Consider the following 16,319-nt stretch of genomic DNA (forward strand, 5'->3'; position numbering starts at 1 on the left):
ATTCACTGAAAGGTAATAATGAGGATTTTAGAAATGGCTTTGCTGATTGATGATGGCAAAAGAAATGCTTGTGAGACTTGTATACAATTTTAGATTTCCCATTAAAGGGCCCCAGAGAGTGGGGGGTTGGCAGCAGACAGGTAGGTGAGAGAACTACTATTTCACAACCAATCTGATCCCGTTTTGATAGACAGTTTGGGTAGTTTTGAAAGTTGTTGGGTTTTTTGTGGTTTTGTTTTTTGTTTTTTTTTGAACGAGCCAGAATCCTGCCCTTGTTCTCAGATATCCACCTTTTGCTCCTAGTTTTACCCTCTAGAGGAGAGTTCTCCAGTACAACCTTCTGTGGTGATAGAAATGTCCTACATTTGCTCTATGACATATGGTACCCACTGTAGCCAGTGAAACAGGGGAACTGAATTTTTAAATTTTTTTAATGTTTATTTATCAAATAGCCACACGTAGCTAGTGGCTACTTAATTATCCTGCTCAGCTCTAGAACATCACAGAATAAAAAATCTTGGATAACTCTAAGTTTACTTGTATCTTCTCCAAGCAGAAAATTGCCCCTCTTTCTTCAATCCAGAGCTGATGGAAAACCCTGCCACTTCCCTTTTTCCTGAGAAATGGAGAGGGAGTGGTCTTTTTCCAAAGGCACCTTATTTGCAATGGTCATCGTGTGCATTCTCCATCTAAATATTCTCTGAAATTGTATCCTAATAATTTCAACCTAAGTAAATGATAAGAACAGATATTTCCTCAAATTTAATTTGTCATCTTTGGCTTAGATTGCTGAAAGGAATTTTGGGGGACTCCTGTTACTATAGTCTGACTATTAATATTTATTAAATATTTTCTTTAATATATACATATTGAGTATCTCCTGTACCTTATTCCAGGTATTGGGGATGGTCCTGAAGAACTGGATATTTCTGAAACTGGGTCAGGTGGTGAAGGGAGAGCAGCAGGGATGATAAGGACTAGGTCTTAAATAAGTGTTAGATGTGCAGTTATGGGAGAAGAGCACAGCTCTCTAGCAACCCTTCATCTACAAGATCGAGGAGTGGTTCCGATGAAGGAGTTGGATATCTAGTTTGAATTCAGACTTTTAGATAATAAAGGGATTCTATAATATCTAAAGTTTATAATATAAGCTCTGTAAAGTCAGAGACTGTTTTTATATCTTTATATTTTCCATGATGCCTGTCACAGTTCATTGCAAATATAATAAGTACTTGGTAAATTTTGTTGAAATGCATTTAATTCATTTGATTAATTCAGCAGTTTAACACTGTGATGGTGATACAAACGTGTATAGTAAATTAATGAAAATGCTGGGGAAGACAGGCAATTGTGTCCTTTGTTTATAGAATGGATTTGGGGTAAAATGTCGATTGGGCATAGAATATAACTGTCTTGTCTGGATCTGTCTCACCCTTGCTACCCTTGGGTTTCCTAGTCAGAGCTACCACCATCATGGTAGATGCTAAATGTACCTTTGTGAGTTTTGCAACTTGAGTCCCAATCTGTACCTCACTTCTTCTGTTTTTCTTCCTTTGGACTAATCCCCAATTAGTACAGTGTTTATGCATAGTTCAGTACTAAAGCCAACTATGTTTTTTTGGGTGGACCAGGTTAAGGAGTAATCCTTACAGTAGGAGCATTCTGTAGAATTTAGCTTTCAAAGAACCAACAATTTAAGTACTCCCAATTTTGCTTTCTCTAGTTGCCATTGCTAGCAGGGCTTCTACTGACTCAAGGTTAAAAGTTATATATTAAACTGGTTTTGCCAGCTACTGCTTTTTAAATGCCATCACCCTGGATCCTTGTATTTCTCTCCGAGAATTGTGTCACTTCTTGGCTGTTCCCTAGTCTACAGTGTTTAGACTCTTGGACAGGTTCCTCAAACTGCTTCCTACCGTAAGAATTTTCAAGTTACCCATGCTGTGTCTCCTTCCATATCTCCTGACTTATCCTCCCACTCTACATCCCCTTTCTTCCAGAAATGGTCCTCTGCAGGTATGATTCCTAGTAACTTTGGAAGAGCTAGAGTTGCAAGAAAAACTTGTGTGTATAAAATGTAGAAGTACTTTTTAAATCCCATCTTCCCATATGCCTTTTCTAAAGAAATAAGTCTGTTTATTGTTCTTTACAAGCCTGTTTTAGATAAGCTTATCTTCCTACATGTTAATTAGGTAATTTGTTCTGATGAAAATATACGGGAAGGATATATTGTTAACTTGAAAAATAGACTATTGAACTTATACACAGAATACAGAGTCTTTTAGTGGTTTTCTTGTTTTTTCTTTTTTTGTATATATGCTTTAGGGGTGAATGTTCCTGAAATTCCTTGTATCCCAATGCTAAGGCACCTTTATATGAAGTGGGTAAGACTCACTAAACCACAGCCATTCAAAGATTTTCTTTGCATCAGCTTACGAACTTTTGTCATGAGGAACTGTGCAGGTAAGTGTACATAGTTGTGGTGGAATTATACACACACTATTCTAAAAATGTCCTAAAGCAAACTCCATAGCTACATTTGTAAGTGAAATTATATTATGCTATTACTGTTTATGTTTGTAACTTACCTTATGAAGGTAAATGTACTTTTTGTTTTAAAGACAGTAGACATATGATTTGTCTTTGACCCTTAGCAGAAAAAATAAGGTGTCAAAATGTCTCTACATATTTCTTATAGGCACTTTTTATAGGATTGTTTTAATAAATTTTTTTACTTTCTTTGTCTCTGGTCTCCTGATCATTCTGCATGTAAATAGTTGTCTGACCTAATCTACCTTATAGCATAAAACACTACTTTTATGATACTACTTTTCTGTTCTGAAACCTTCAGTGCTTCTGTTGCCCTAGTGTGTCAAGTGGGAACTGTCTGCTTCAGAGTTCATAATACCCAGGGCCCCTCTTGATATCCTTATTTCAGACTCCTTTCCAAGGTACTCCTTTTATTGTCAGGTCTGCCTACTCACTGTTCCCAAACAGCCATACCATTTTTCGCCTGAGTGTTTTTCCTTGTTATTGTTTCCTTGTCCTGAGGTTTACACTTCCTTCTTCCTCTTCACTTGTATACATTTTTTAAGTTTTGTTCTTTAAACTTACTTTCTTCTCTTTTTTCTTTTTTATGTAGTATATCAGATCTTATTTTTGTACCTGATATGTTCTGCCTTTTTATCTTTTTTAAAATTATTCATGTTAGTTTTATGTTCCTGTCAGTTGCAAGCTCTTTGATGGATAGGATCCTATCTTTTGTAATCTTCCATAACACCTAATACAACACTGGTCACATAGAGAGATGTTTAAGTCATTGAGCTGTTTGTTAGAGTGAAGGATCAAATTTTCAACTTGCCTTTTCCCCTTATTTATTTTGAGCTCAAAACTATTGAAACTTCAGGGAATTTACAAAAAATACTAAATCTCCAACGTTACTGAAAAATCCTTACGCTGAATAAGTATGTGGTTAACAGACTAATACTTTTTCCAATGAGAAGTATAAATCGCAGAGAGCCAGCCACTTGGCTGTCATTTTCAGACATAGAATTTATAAGTTATTCATTTCAGTTGCTGATTTGAAAAATCATCTTTACAATTTACATTGTTCCATTGAAATTGTCTTTCTCCAGGACCCACAAACTCCTTGAAATATGTCCCTTTAGTAACAGGCTTAGCCTCTGCCCGCAACTTGGAACATTTGGAAATGGTTCGAGTACCTTTCCTTGGAGGTCTTATCCAACATGTAGTTGAAGACAGTTGGAGATCAGGTATTCATTTTCCTTTAGTTACTAAATATTTTAAAAATTAGTTTAAAATTTATTAAGCTTTTATTTAGCTTCTCTTCTGAGTCTTTGTAAAAGAAAATGCTTGTTAGTAATTGTACTTTCTATCTGATGTATTTAGTGAAGAATAAGTAACCGTGAGTGTAGCCAGTATTCATTTCCTTTGGATGCAATGTTAAACCTTCTCAAAATAGTAGAGTGATAAGGCATGTTTTCTGGCTTGTTAATACTTATTGCTTAGTTAATAATTCATGTTATATTTGGAATCTTTCTGAGAAATGTTAATGGAGATATCCTCGTGCCTTTTGCTGGGAAGAGATGTTTTTTGACTTAGACAACTTAGTTCTACAAAAGAACTTAGGCATTAGTAATGTTAATCTAACATTTGCTTAATACTTATAGTATATAAAATGTTTTCATGTTTATCAGTTGGATATTAGATCCATCCATCAGATGTTGGCTTTTAAAAGAAAAAAAGATTTTACTTTCTAGCTCCCATAATTATATTTTAAATGATCATATGTACCATAACGTGCTCCACATTAATTATCTCCTCATTGCAACAAAAAGACCAAGAAGTTTAGCTATATAGATAATTAATAGTTGGGAACAGAAAATGTAACTGTGGATATCCAAAATATAAATGAAAAATTATCTAGTACCATTGGTAACAAGTAGACATTGTCATTAATACTGTTAAAATATGAGTAAGTACATTTTTAGCATTTTGTCAGTTAATCAAGTCTGGTGCAAGCACACTTCATTACATTGTGTGAAGGGGATGGAGACTTCCTCAACAGAATAATTTTTATTCCATGGCTCTAGCTAACAGGATAAAGTCAGAAAGGAAAAGAATGCTTGGTGTCAGTTTATTTATCTCTTGTAAAAATAAAAAATTTTAAAAAAGAAAGGAAAAGAAGACTACAGTGCAGTCACTCATTAGAAGACCTGGAGAGAGGTACCAAAAGCTAAGAGTTTGCATAAAGGGCCTAAAAGAGCAGCAGAGACTTTTCTTCCCTGATAAGTGTTTAAGAATGACTCTACCTTATATTTTACTTAAGGGGCCAGCATACCTCACACAATAGTTAATTCCAGATGATTCATAGATCCAAATGTAAAAAATACAGTTTTTAAAAGAAAACTCAGGAGAACGTCTTCTTGACCTTTGGTAGGCAAAGATTTCTTAAATAGTATACCAAAGAACACTTACCATAAAGAAAAAAATTGGTAAACTGTGCTAAAGATTTTTTTGTTCATCAAAAGGCATGAGTAAGAGAGTGAAAACCAAGCTGTAGAGTGGGAGAAGCTATTTGCAATACAGCTAACATACAAAGGACTTGTATCCAGAAAGAACTCCTAAAATTAGTAAGAAAAAGTCAGAAAACACAATAGGAAAAATGGGAAAACATTTTGAATAGAAAAGATTTCACAAAAGAGGATATCTGGCCAGTAAACATGAAAATATGATAAATTTCACTAACCATTAGGGAAATGCAAATTAAAAGCACAATGTGATATACAAGCACTAAAATGATTACGCCTAAACAATTATCATCTAAAGTATGTAGAAATGCTTTACTGACAGTGCTGTGGTCATATGGAACACTTATTGTTTTTGTTCCGTCTTTAACTAGGTGGTTTTAGAAATTTGCACACTATTGTTTTGGGAGCTTGCAAAAATGCACTTGAAGTAGATCTTGGTTACCTCATCATCACTGCTGCCCGTAGGTATGTTTCCTCTTCACATTGTGTCTTTTGTCTTAGAATTATGTTTTTTCCTGTTTTATAAAAATTGGTGGGAATATGTGTTTGAAGTTTGAGCATGCCTTTTTCAGATTTAAAATACAAAGGAGTTGTTTAAATAGCAGTAGGTTATCACTTAGTGGGAGTCTTCTGTTACAACTGATGACCAACTGAGCTGCACTCCAGACCTAGCAAGCTTTGAATGGGCGTGGTCTCATCAGAGAAAAGCAGTCAATTACCTGAAAGTGCCTGAGACTCCAACAGAAGTCAGTATTGATGCTTTGGTGTCAGCAGCCCACTCTGGAGCCATTGTTTCAACCTCCAGATGGTTTTCCCAGTTGTTTTAGTTAGTTGGTGGTAATTTTTGCTATTCAGGAATCAGTGTTATAAGTCAGCTGTTTCAGAGTCCTGACCTTTAATACCTTTATATTTTTAACCTATTTTCACATCACTTTATGCCATGTTTACTACTTCCTACATACCAAAAGTCTACCTCTACTTTTACTTTTATAATACTTAAATTGAATTAACCATTTTTCAATTTATTAAAAAACAAAACTCTTACTTTCCATCAATAGAATATTAAGAATATAAATAAAACAAAACTGTATCTAAGTTTGAGTAAATATTGTTACCTACTATAGAACTATACTCTTTGTTAAAATGGGACTTAATACTAGCCTTAAAAAGATATTAAAGAAATGCCAGATGCAGATTCTTGCCTTGACTTAATCAGGTTTAAGAAAGTACCAGAAAGGATATAAGATTATTACAGTGTAATTCATTGTTATTTACTATAACTTCAGTGTACACATAAGATGTGCCCACACTTTATAAAATACTCTTTTAAAGGAAACATCTGATATTTTTTAGTGGAGGGGGAAAGTTGTTTGCATTTGACACTTCAGTAAAATAAACTTCTTTCAGAGCCTTACATTAGGAGGTACCTTTGATTCTGATGGCTTTCATTTTACTCTTATATGTGTCTCTTTGTTCATAGGTTACATGAAGTTCGGATCCAGCCTTCCCTAACCAAAGATGGTGTCTTTTCTGCCCTGAAGATGGCAGAGTTGGAGTTCCCCCAGTTTGAAACCCTTCATCTGGGATATGTAGATGAGTTTTTGCTGCAGAGTAAGAATTATGTCATTTAATCCCTAAAATTGTTGTCAGGAACTTACTTGACAAAGTGAACTCTGAATTGGGATGGGCCATTATTTTCTTGAATATAAAACAGCTTAAAATCTTAGGTGCTCTCACTTCTTGAAAAATTAAACTTGAAGTGTCAGTGATTTTTTTCTTTCTATATTGCCTCTGATTTTAGCATATTATAGAAAGTGTAGTGATTGTCTACCCAAAAAAAGATCCTTATTTACATTTGATATTGTCTCCCCTTTGCTCCCCAAGTTTCTTTCCCATTCTGCTTCATTTTTTTCACAGAATGTCATCCTTGGTTCCATTTGTTGAATTTGATCTGCCACACTTCTTGAAGCTTTTGATGGTCCTCTCTGATGAGGTCCCATTCCCTGCCCATGCTCTTCATTTCTGTAATAAGCCCACTGGGGGTTCTGGATTTTCCAGATAGTGTGAGCACATAATGGTCAGTATTCGTTTAATGATGATTGCTGTTGGAAGGCTTGTTCACAGCGTTTTCTGGAATGTATTTACAATTGGGAACTCATTCCTTTGGGTTTGAATGCATGTCAATTCATTATTCAAACTTTTTTTCCACATGACATTAGTCAGACATGCAAAAACATTTACACCTTCAGCATGTATTTATTTTTGCAAGACTTAGTTTCTTACCCATGTAATTTGTAACAAGTCTTCTTAAACTCTCACTGTCATACCAGATGGCATTTTTTCTTTGGATCTAATTTGCATTGTAGAAGAACATAAGAAGGCTTAATTCTTCTTAGTCCAGATCAAACAATATGACTTGTTTGTCCTCTTTCGTTTCTGATATATGTCACAATAATAGTTGGGTTTTTTTGTTTTGTTTTTACTTTGTTGCAGTTCTCATCAATACAGGTGAAGCACTAAAAAAAATCAAAGCATTATTTTCTAGCCTTTTTAACACAGGAATCATTTTTAATCTATATAGCTTTGAAAAGATCAGCTTTTTACCAACGTAGCTTTAAAATGCTAAACTAGCATAGTAATTTCAAATAAAATTAATGTATTTGATATCAGGCTTTTCTGGTTTTCAGTGAAGTTGCTAACATTCCGTTTCTACAGTATCTGTGTAGTAACTTAAAATTATAAGCTTGGTAATTGATGTTTTTTTCTATGGTCTTGTTTTTTGTTCTTCCCGAAAGCTAAAAACTTGACAAATTTTGTATTTTCATGATGGCCACATTTAGGTCCACTGAAAGAATGTCTTTGAGAATTATCTTTAGAACCAGCTATTTCCCTATAGTGTTTCTTTCCCCTCAACACATATTTTCAATAGAAAAACACTTTACCTTTTTTGGGGGCTGCGTTGAGTCTTTGTTGCTGCGCGCATGCTTTCTCTAGTTGCGGCGAGCGGGGGCTACTCTTCGTTGCAGTGCGCGGGCTTCTCATTGTGGCGGCTTCTCTTGTTGCAGATCACAGGCTCTAGGCACGTGGGCTTCAGTAGTTGCAGCTCAGTAGTTGTGGCGCATGGGCTTGGTCGCTCCGCGGCACATGGGATCTTCCTGGACCAGGACTTGAACCCATGTCCCCTGCATTGGCAGGCGGATTCTTAACCACTCCGCCACCAGGGAAGTCCCAACACTTTACCTTTTGACTACCATTATCTCATTTTTCAATGTAACTTGTTTCATAGTCTCCTTCATATTTAATAGTCTCTTAGTTTTGATTTTTTTTATAAGCCATTCTTCATATTTGTTGCAGTTCATCCATTTCTCCTGTATACGTACTCTCCTCTATTACTCCAAAGACAGTCTGGGATTCTCTGTATGAAAATAGGTGCCAGGTGTGTCTAACAGACTATGTAGAGAGGAATGAGAGGTCACTGCTTACACTCTTTCACTTAGTCTCTTGCTTCTCAGCCATTTAGATTTTGAAGCATCTCTCCAGGAGGTTGGGGTGGCTCCTGGTAAAACTTGCACCAATTCTTTGTTACAAAGGTTCTGGCAAAATATAAATAGAAACATCACCTTTGTCCCCATACACTTATCGTAAAAGTGACAGTGCCAGATTGGGGAAATGGGTGTGCTGAAAAGTAGATGCTGTGTACTGGGAATATAAGAAAAGTGATCCAAGGATGAATACTTAGGGGTTCTTTGTTTACACAGATTCATGATTTCAGAGATTCATGTGAAGGTGATAGGGGTGTAAAACTCATTCAGATCCAGAAGCAGTATAGAGTAGTGTTTAGTGCTGGGGCTTTGGAAAGAGGGAGTGAGATGGAATTTCATTAATCATGGGGCAAGTTATTTCGTGGGTTCAAACCACCCAATAAAAAAGTGGGAAATGGTCTTATCTCCATTTAACAAATGAGAAAACATGGTCTTTTATTATTACAATCTCTTACACTTAGAAAGCATTCAGTGAATGGTAGCTTTTACTTTTAGCTGACCTCTGGGCTGAATCAGAAAGAAACAATCTGAGTCCTAGGTGATGCCATCAGGGTTTTGAGGGAGTGTGATGATCAGGAGAACCTAAGAGCAGGAACAGGTCTCAAAGGAATGAATATAAGACATAGATTTATCATACTAGGCTGTAGCAATTATTCTGACAACACCTTACCTGGGATCAGTTCAAAATCTACCTGATCATAGGAAGAAGGCAAATTTTAAGTCCAAGGGGCAAGAAAGAAGTTTTTACCAGGAGACTAAAGAAAATTGATCAGAAAAATTGTGAAGAATTGGTTAAGGTGAAATCTCCAAGAAATGCCAGTAAATACAAAAAACAGGGACTCTAGGAGAGAGACCATGCACTATATGGAAAGTGAAACTGGAAGAGTTGGGAGTAGGCGGGTTGTTTTAAACATGTCCAGGCTAAAGGTATGAATCCCTGCCCTGAAGGGCAGGGCAGCTTCTCCAGAGCAACAGTGTTTTCTTTGTATTTTATGTCAGTTGATTGCAAGGACCATGAGAGACGTTTATTGGGTTCCTATATCATAATATCCCAGCATTATGCTGGACATTGAAAATGTAACTATAAACTAACTAGGCAAAGTCCCATTTTCCTTCAAATTGCTCGTGGTCAAGCGGACCATCCTTTAGAGCAAAGGTCACGCAGGTGGCAGGAATAATGATAGGAAACAAGGGATAAGGTGTGATTTCCAGTGGCATAATCTAGAATGGAGGATCCTCTTTTACTAAACCCACTCCCTAGTCTGTGACAAGACAGTAGGTACTAAAGCCCAAAGGCAGAGAGAGTGGGTGTATGTGTGAGTTAAAAGTCCACTTTCTGAGATTAGGTACATATTTACTAACCTATACATGGTTCTAAAAATGAATCTGAATTCTCAAAGTGTACTCTTCTCTACACATGGCCACACCCGACTCCAAAAACATTATCCTTATAGAGTGAAAGAGTTACATTTTTAAGATTTTATTTTTCTTTTTAAAAGCTTAAACTAAAACTTCACCATAAATGTAAACCAATACAATTTATCCCTCAGTTTTGCTTTAAGACTTTGCCTTCTTTTTTCCTTTTCTAAACAATTGAAAATAATCTTTTCCTACTAGCTGTCCCTTAACTTTTAACATAAATTTTTATTTTGCAAAATAAAGGCTACCATTCGTACAGAATACCTAACCTAAAATTGTACCTGAACCTGAACCTGATGATGGAGAGATGACGCCGGATGATCATAGAGACTAATCATACTGGATGTTAAAATAAAGAATTGGCAACACTCCATGACACTTTAAGAACCTATTTTTGTTTTTTAAATCAATTTCTCTTTCTAGGCAGAATGGCTAATGCAGATCTGGTGAAGTATGGTTTGGCTGATGTGGTAGAAAATCCTGGTATCATCACTGATATAGGGATGAAGGCAGTCAATGAAGTTTTTTCCTGTATCAAATATCTGGCAATTTATAATTGCCCGCATCTACATAACCCATACAATTGGATCTCAGGTACTGTATGCTTAAGTGCGGCTCTATTTTATTAATGTCAAAATAATATGTATCTTTGTTTTCTGTTTGTGTCATGAATTAACATTCCTAATATAAAATGTAGATATTTTATATGGATCATTCATAGAAGTTCTGGGAACCTTTGATAACTGAGTTGGAAATATTTTCAGTGCCTCTTTGAACTCCTGAAATTCTCTGCCTAGAAATTTGCACTGTCCAAGTTATAGATTCAATTGTACTGATCCTTATGTGTTTTTCTTTGGGCCAGGCACGTAAAGTTTAGGTTAGGAATTGTTGCCTGGGATGTTATGATTGTTTTCTCTGTATTACCTTCAAATGGCATATCATCTGAACCAACAAAGTGGGTATGTATTTTAAACACTTGAATTAGGTGACATATTAAACATTAACTTGTGAAATTTTCTATTGCCTTAAAATCCTAGGCTATTTCGAATCTCCCCTCCATACAGTATCCCTTGTGTATAGAAGTGTGACTTTTGCACTTGGTATTTTTCCTTATGAGGGGAGTTTATTTCCCTCCCTGAGAGTAATGCTATTTATTTCTTTTAAAGCCCTTCTTAAATACTTAAATTCACAAGCCTTTAAATAAATTCAGAGCTAGAGAATTTTCATTTTGACATCCTCTTACCAAACCAGGCCCCCTTACTGACACCTGCAGACCAGTCTCCTCTGCCGTCTGAGCCACCGCACAGGGGTACTGTAGCTCCTTACAAAACCCATCTCCAGACCTGTTGTAGGGCTCCCAGGCCTCTGCTGAGATCATTTGTTAGAATGGCCATGTCTCACCCATGAGGAGAGAAGTTCTACCCCTTCCCCAGCAGCACCAAGAAGTTATTGGGAAATAAACTTTAGGCTGTATGCGGCGTAGATCGCTTTTAAAAAATAACATTTATTGGGTTTTTGGTTTGTTTGTTTTCTTAAATACAGAAGAGTATAAAGAAGAAAATAAAAAATGGCCTATAATCCCATCACTCAGAACTCCTGTTAACACTTAAAAACTAAAAGTAATACATGCACTTGATAAACAGTATCAGACAATACAGAAAGGTACAAAATGAAAAGTCTCCTCTTCTCAAAGGTAACCACCATCAACGGTTTCTTGTATATTCTTCTGGACAGGTTATTTTGTGCATATTGCAGCCTATACATATATAGCATTTAAAAATGATTTACATATACGAAAGGACCTTACTGTGTATACATCGTCCTGTAGCTTGTGTTTTGCACTAAGAATATTTTGGAGAGCTTTCCATATTAGTAAGCATATTCAGTTCTTCTTCATTCTTTTAATAGCTGCATACTGTTTTATGAAAGGAATATGCCAACATTTCTTTTAAGTAGTATCCTATCGTTAAATAGACATGTAGGTTTTTAAGTGAATCACATTTAAATATAGGCTGACTTAGTTTCAAGTTAACGATTTCCAAGCCATCTAGTTCTCACAATGAAATTAGGTAAGGAAACATCATAGTTTAGAGTCATCAAGTGTTAGAGATCATGAAATAAAAGAATATTTACTCAAGGAAAAAGGATTTGGAAGTCTTTGTGACCTATAGCAAAATTCATGAGTAATGGAGAAACTGTTAGTTACATTCTCTCTGGCCATATTATTTCTTCAATAGACCACTCAAGATGGACTCGATTGGTTGATATCAACTTAGTGCGTTGCCATGCTTTGAAGCTGGACTCCTTTGGCCAGTTTATTGAATTGTTGCCCAGCCTGGAGTTTATTTCACTGGACCAGATGTTTCGTGAACCACCCAAAGTAAGTCACATTTGAGAGCATTTTTGTTTATTTTGATACTGAAGGAAGAAAATAAAACAGCCTAAGTAATTTTTTTTCCTAATAATATGCCTTTACAATGTTACAATTTGACTTTTTACTGCCAGCCTCAGTGAAGGAAGGCATAAAGGTTATAATAATGTATGGCCACTTGTTCTTGTAAATGACTATTGAGGGATTTCCAGAGAAAGGAAAGGAAAAAGTAAGTGGTAAGCTGTCTCCATCAGGTTTATAAAGTGAAGGTGAGAGCAAAGGTGGAAATTTGAACTAAAGCAAAAGTTATTACTCAAGAGTAATTAGTTGGAAGATTAAATCTCTAATTAGCAACCCAAAATATAAGTAAGGATTAGGAATTTTGTTTTGGAAATGTTTTACTTTGCTGCTACCTTTTCTGTTCAGTTGCATATCTGGGGAAAGCCGAGGTTGCCCAGTTGTACAAAATGTTATTTTAAAACTGCTTAACAAATAAAGCTTTATACTCGCATCATAATAAAAACTTAATGTTTCAACAAATTATGTTCTCTCTTGTCAGTTCTTAACGGTTATATTCCCAGTGTTGAAGCAGTGTGATATAGTGGAGAAAGCTCAGGGTTTGAGGACAGATTATTGGGTTTCAAGTCCCAGCTGTACCACTTATTGGTCGTGCACTGTTGGGCAGATCCCTTCCCATTGTGCATGTCATCATCTGTAAATCAAGACTGATAACGCTTTATCTTGCTTGAAGTGTTCTGGGCCTTAAACGAGGTCCTTTATGAATATGTGAAAGTATTTCATAAAGTGCCATATAAATATTCTATGTAAAGATGAAATGAAGGAATATTAAAAATGCAGGGTTCTATATTAACCCAAATTAATAAGCACATGGTTTCTTCTTGCTTTAGGGCTGTGCTCGGGTTGGTCTGAGCGCAGGCACAGGAATTGGGGTTTCCTCGGCCCTTGTTAGCAATCAGAACTCCAACAATGACAATGATAACAATGCCCAGAATAATGCCAACATCCATGACAACAATCACCATCATCCAGATGACTCAGACGAGGAGAATGACTTCCGGCAAGACCTGCAGCCAGGAGAGCAGCAGTTTGCAGCCGACGGTAACCCAGATCTTTTGTGAGCTCCAGATAGAAATGATTTTTACTTTGGGTCATATTTCTCTTACTCTCTTCTCTTTCCTTCACCTCCTATTTCAGTTTGTCACTTTACACATTGGGGGGGACCTTGCTAACAAAGCAAATGAGGGGGTGGATGTAGTTTGCCTATCTGCTTGCTTATTTTAAAGTTATCTTTGTAATGCCTCTTGCCCATAGAAGCTATTGAGGTATTTACAGAAAGGGAAGGACTTAGATGCCATGAGAATTAGGGTACAGTGAGCCTTAGAGGCCTGGCTTAATGGAGATTTAACTGTCAGGATTTGGGTGAAGGAGCATTTTTCAATATCTCGCTGACCAGTAGATAGCTACGTTGGACTTGAACATGGAGATCATTTTTGGGTGTTCCAAGAACTGGAAAAATGAACAGTAGTCATGTGCTAGACATTGTGTTGGAAACCTTTCATATACCTTTCATCATTAAGTCTTCAAAACCACCCAGAAAATTAAATACGTGAGCTAATAAGGACCTACAGGATTTCACTTATGTAACTATCCATTCCAATTCTTTGATACTGACTGAACTCCTGCTGTGTGCCAGCCCATGTGTTATTAGGCTTCATCTGCCCCTGTGTTGATGAGTGAGAATGGAGTGAAATCGTTTCCTTAACAAATTTTCCAGGTTCCCAGTTGACCCTTAAGAACTGGAAAACGAATCTCTTCTAGCCACTATTTGGTTGTTGCCCTTTCACTCATTCTCTTAGGCAGAGTAATTAATGAGAAATGGCGTGCCCTGGTGTTATTAACTCCTCTCATAATGAAAGTATTCTGTGTATAGAGCCTAATTTCCTTTAGGATCACTCTGAGTATGCATGTCCTGACCTAAGAATCATCCGTTGGCATTGTCTTCACTTCCTTACCTCACATGTTCTCTATAGAACTGTCCATTTTGGCTCTTGGCAAAGTCACCAGTGACTCTCTCATAAAGGCTAGTGGTCATTTCTCCACTTGCATCTTCTTTGACATCTTATCTCAGCTGCATTTGTCACTGTTGTCCACTTCTGTCTTCCTGAGATATTTGCTCCTCTTGGCCTTCCTGAAACCATTTTCCTGGTTTTCCTCCTATCTCATTGGACATGCCTCCTCAGTTTGCTTGCACCACCTCCTCTATTCCGCTCTTGTCCTTGCTCTCCCTTTTTCTCTACATATTTTCTCTAGATGACCTCATTCAGTCTCATGGCTTCAGTACCAACTATATGCTAATGAATTCTAAACCTGTATTTTCGGCTTTGATATTTCTGTTTTTTAAAGTAATTGCAGTTGTATCCAACTTCATACTTTTAATTTCCACATGAGTACTCTTAGGCATTCAAACTTACGGCTAAATCTCCCCTCCTAAAATACAAAAACAAAAGTGCAGAGCCAGCAGGTGCGAGGGGTGAAGGAGCGGGGAGTGAGGTCAGGTATTCTTTCTTTGCCTTGTTCTTGAGTGCCATCATAAGGATCTGGACTTCAGAGAATACCCACCGTTCACAGAAAACTGTTACAGCAGCTGCAGCGCAGAACTCCCCAAATCCTACAAACCCAGTTGTGGTTGAAGTTGATGTACTGGACAGATTATAGACTCCACGAGAAACTTACATGGCCATTGGCTTCTCAGTATAGCATGGAGGATGCCTTCCATTGTGAAGTCATATATTGATGCAGCAGGAGCTAAAACTTATGCAAGAACACGTTATTTGATTTAAGAGAGAACAATGGAAACTTAAATCTACTAACATTTGAAACTAAGGTTCAGTAGATGAGAGACATGACTACAAACCAAATACTTGAGGTACAGTATTTGTCAAATATATCTTCAAATGCTGAGAAGCAAAGGAATTAGTGACATAAATGCCAAGATTGAGGAATTCAACAGCTTCAACAAGAAGAAGCCTAAGAATACCAAAGATGGTGGCAGAATTTTAGAGAAATGAAGATTGGCATAAAACATTAGGCTCCATGGGTCTTTCCAACTTGGCAATATGTTTATGTATATTTATTATTACATACATGTCAGGTTGATCCTTTTAAATAAAAAATAAGGACCAGGGGAATTCCCTGGCAGTCCAGCGGTTAGGACTTGGTGCATTCATTGCTATGGCCTGGGTTGACCAGGGGACCTGCAAGCCACATGGCACGGCCCAAAAAAAAAAAAAGGGGGACCTGGAGAAAGGCCATATGACTGTTGATCAAAACCAGCTGTGGTGGAAAGAATTCAAATAAAAGAAAGAGAAACAACTAACAGAAAAAACATAAAGAGTGGTACAGGGATTAAAAATAAAAGGGATCATTGGGAAATAACATTAGTTGAAATGACTAACATTGATGCTTCCACTCTTTAGGTACAAGCATAACAATATTTTAAATATTACTTTAGTTTGAAATTGGTATTCACATGTTGACTTTCCTTAATGTAGAATTTTAAAACTTTCCATACATGAGCTTTTGGACCAACGCTGGAATGAAGCAGATTCACTCACTCTTTTGCTCTGTTGTATTTAACTTAATCAGCTTTCATGAAGTAATTGCCTATCAAAGAAGGGCACTGTATAATTTTAAAAGCCCTTTAATTTGTATAAGTTGTGTCTTTGCTTTATAAACCACTGAAATAAAATATGGTGTTTTATAGTGAACATTATCATTAAGGTAATAGATGACTCCAACAAAAATATGCTTTTATTGTTTTACAGAGTACTGTATTAATTTACCAAAATTCTATAATTTGGTTAAGGATATTATCTTTCTTAGATTTGCGCTTCCAAAAGTGTTAAGATTTAGAAA

At 36.4% G+C, this 16,319-nt stretch overlaps 1 protein-coding gene across 9 annotated transcripts in view; it reads left to right on the forward strand.

Moving 5' to 3' along the window:
• FBXO38 (F-box protein 38) overlaps positions 1 to 16,319 on the forward strand; it is a 52,667-nt gene that overhangs the window by 14,602 nt on the left and 21,746 nt on the right. For all 9 annotated transcript variants that reach the window (XM_057540169.1, XM_057540173.1, XM_057540174.1 and 6 more), the window contains exons 6-12: positions 2,326 to 2,463; positions 3,636 to 3,773; positions 5,423 to 5,516; positions 6,532 to 6,662; positions 10,436 to 10,606; positions 12,250 to 12,392; positions 13,292 to 13,502. In XM_057540169.1, the coding sequence (XP_057396152.1) occupies positions 2,326 to 2,463; positions 3,636 to 3,773; positions 5,423 to 5,516; positions 6,532 to 6,662; positions 10,436 to 10,606; positions 12,250 to 12,392; positions 13,292 to 13,502 (1,026 nt within the window). The remainder of the gene's footprint in view (positions 1 to 2,325; positions 2,464 to 3,635; positions 3,774 to 5,422; positions 5,517 to 6,531; positions 6,663 to 10,435; positions 10,607 to 12,249; positions 12,393 to 13,291; positions 13,503 to 16,319) is intronic.

This window comes from Balaenoptera acutorostrata, chromosome 2, assembly GCF_949987535.1.
Source record: "Balaenoptera acutorostrata chromosome 2, mBalAcu1.1, whole genome shotgun sequence".
NCBI lineage: Eukaryota > Metazoa > Chordata > Mammalia > Artiodactyla > Balaenopteridae > Balaenoptera > Balaenoptera acutorostrata.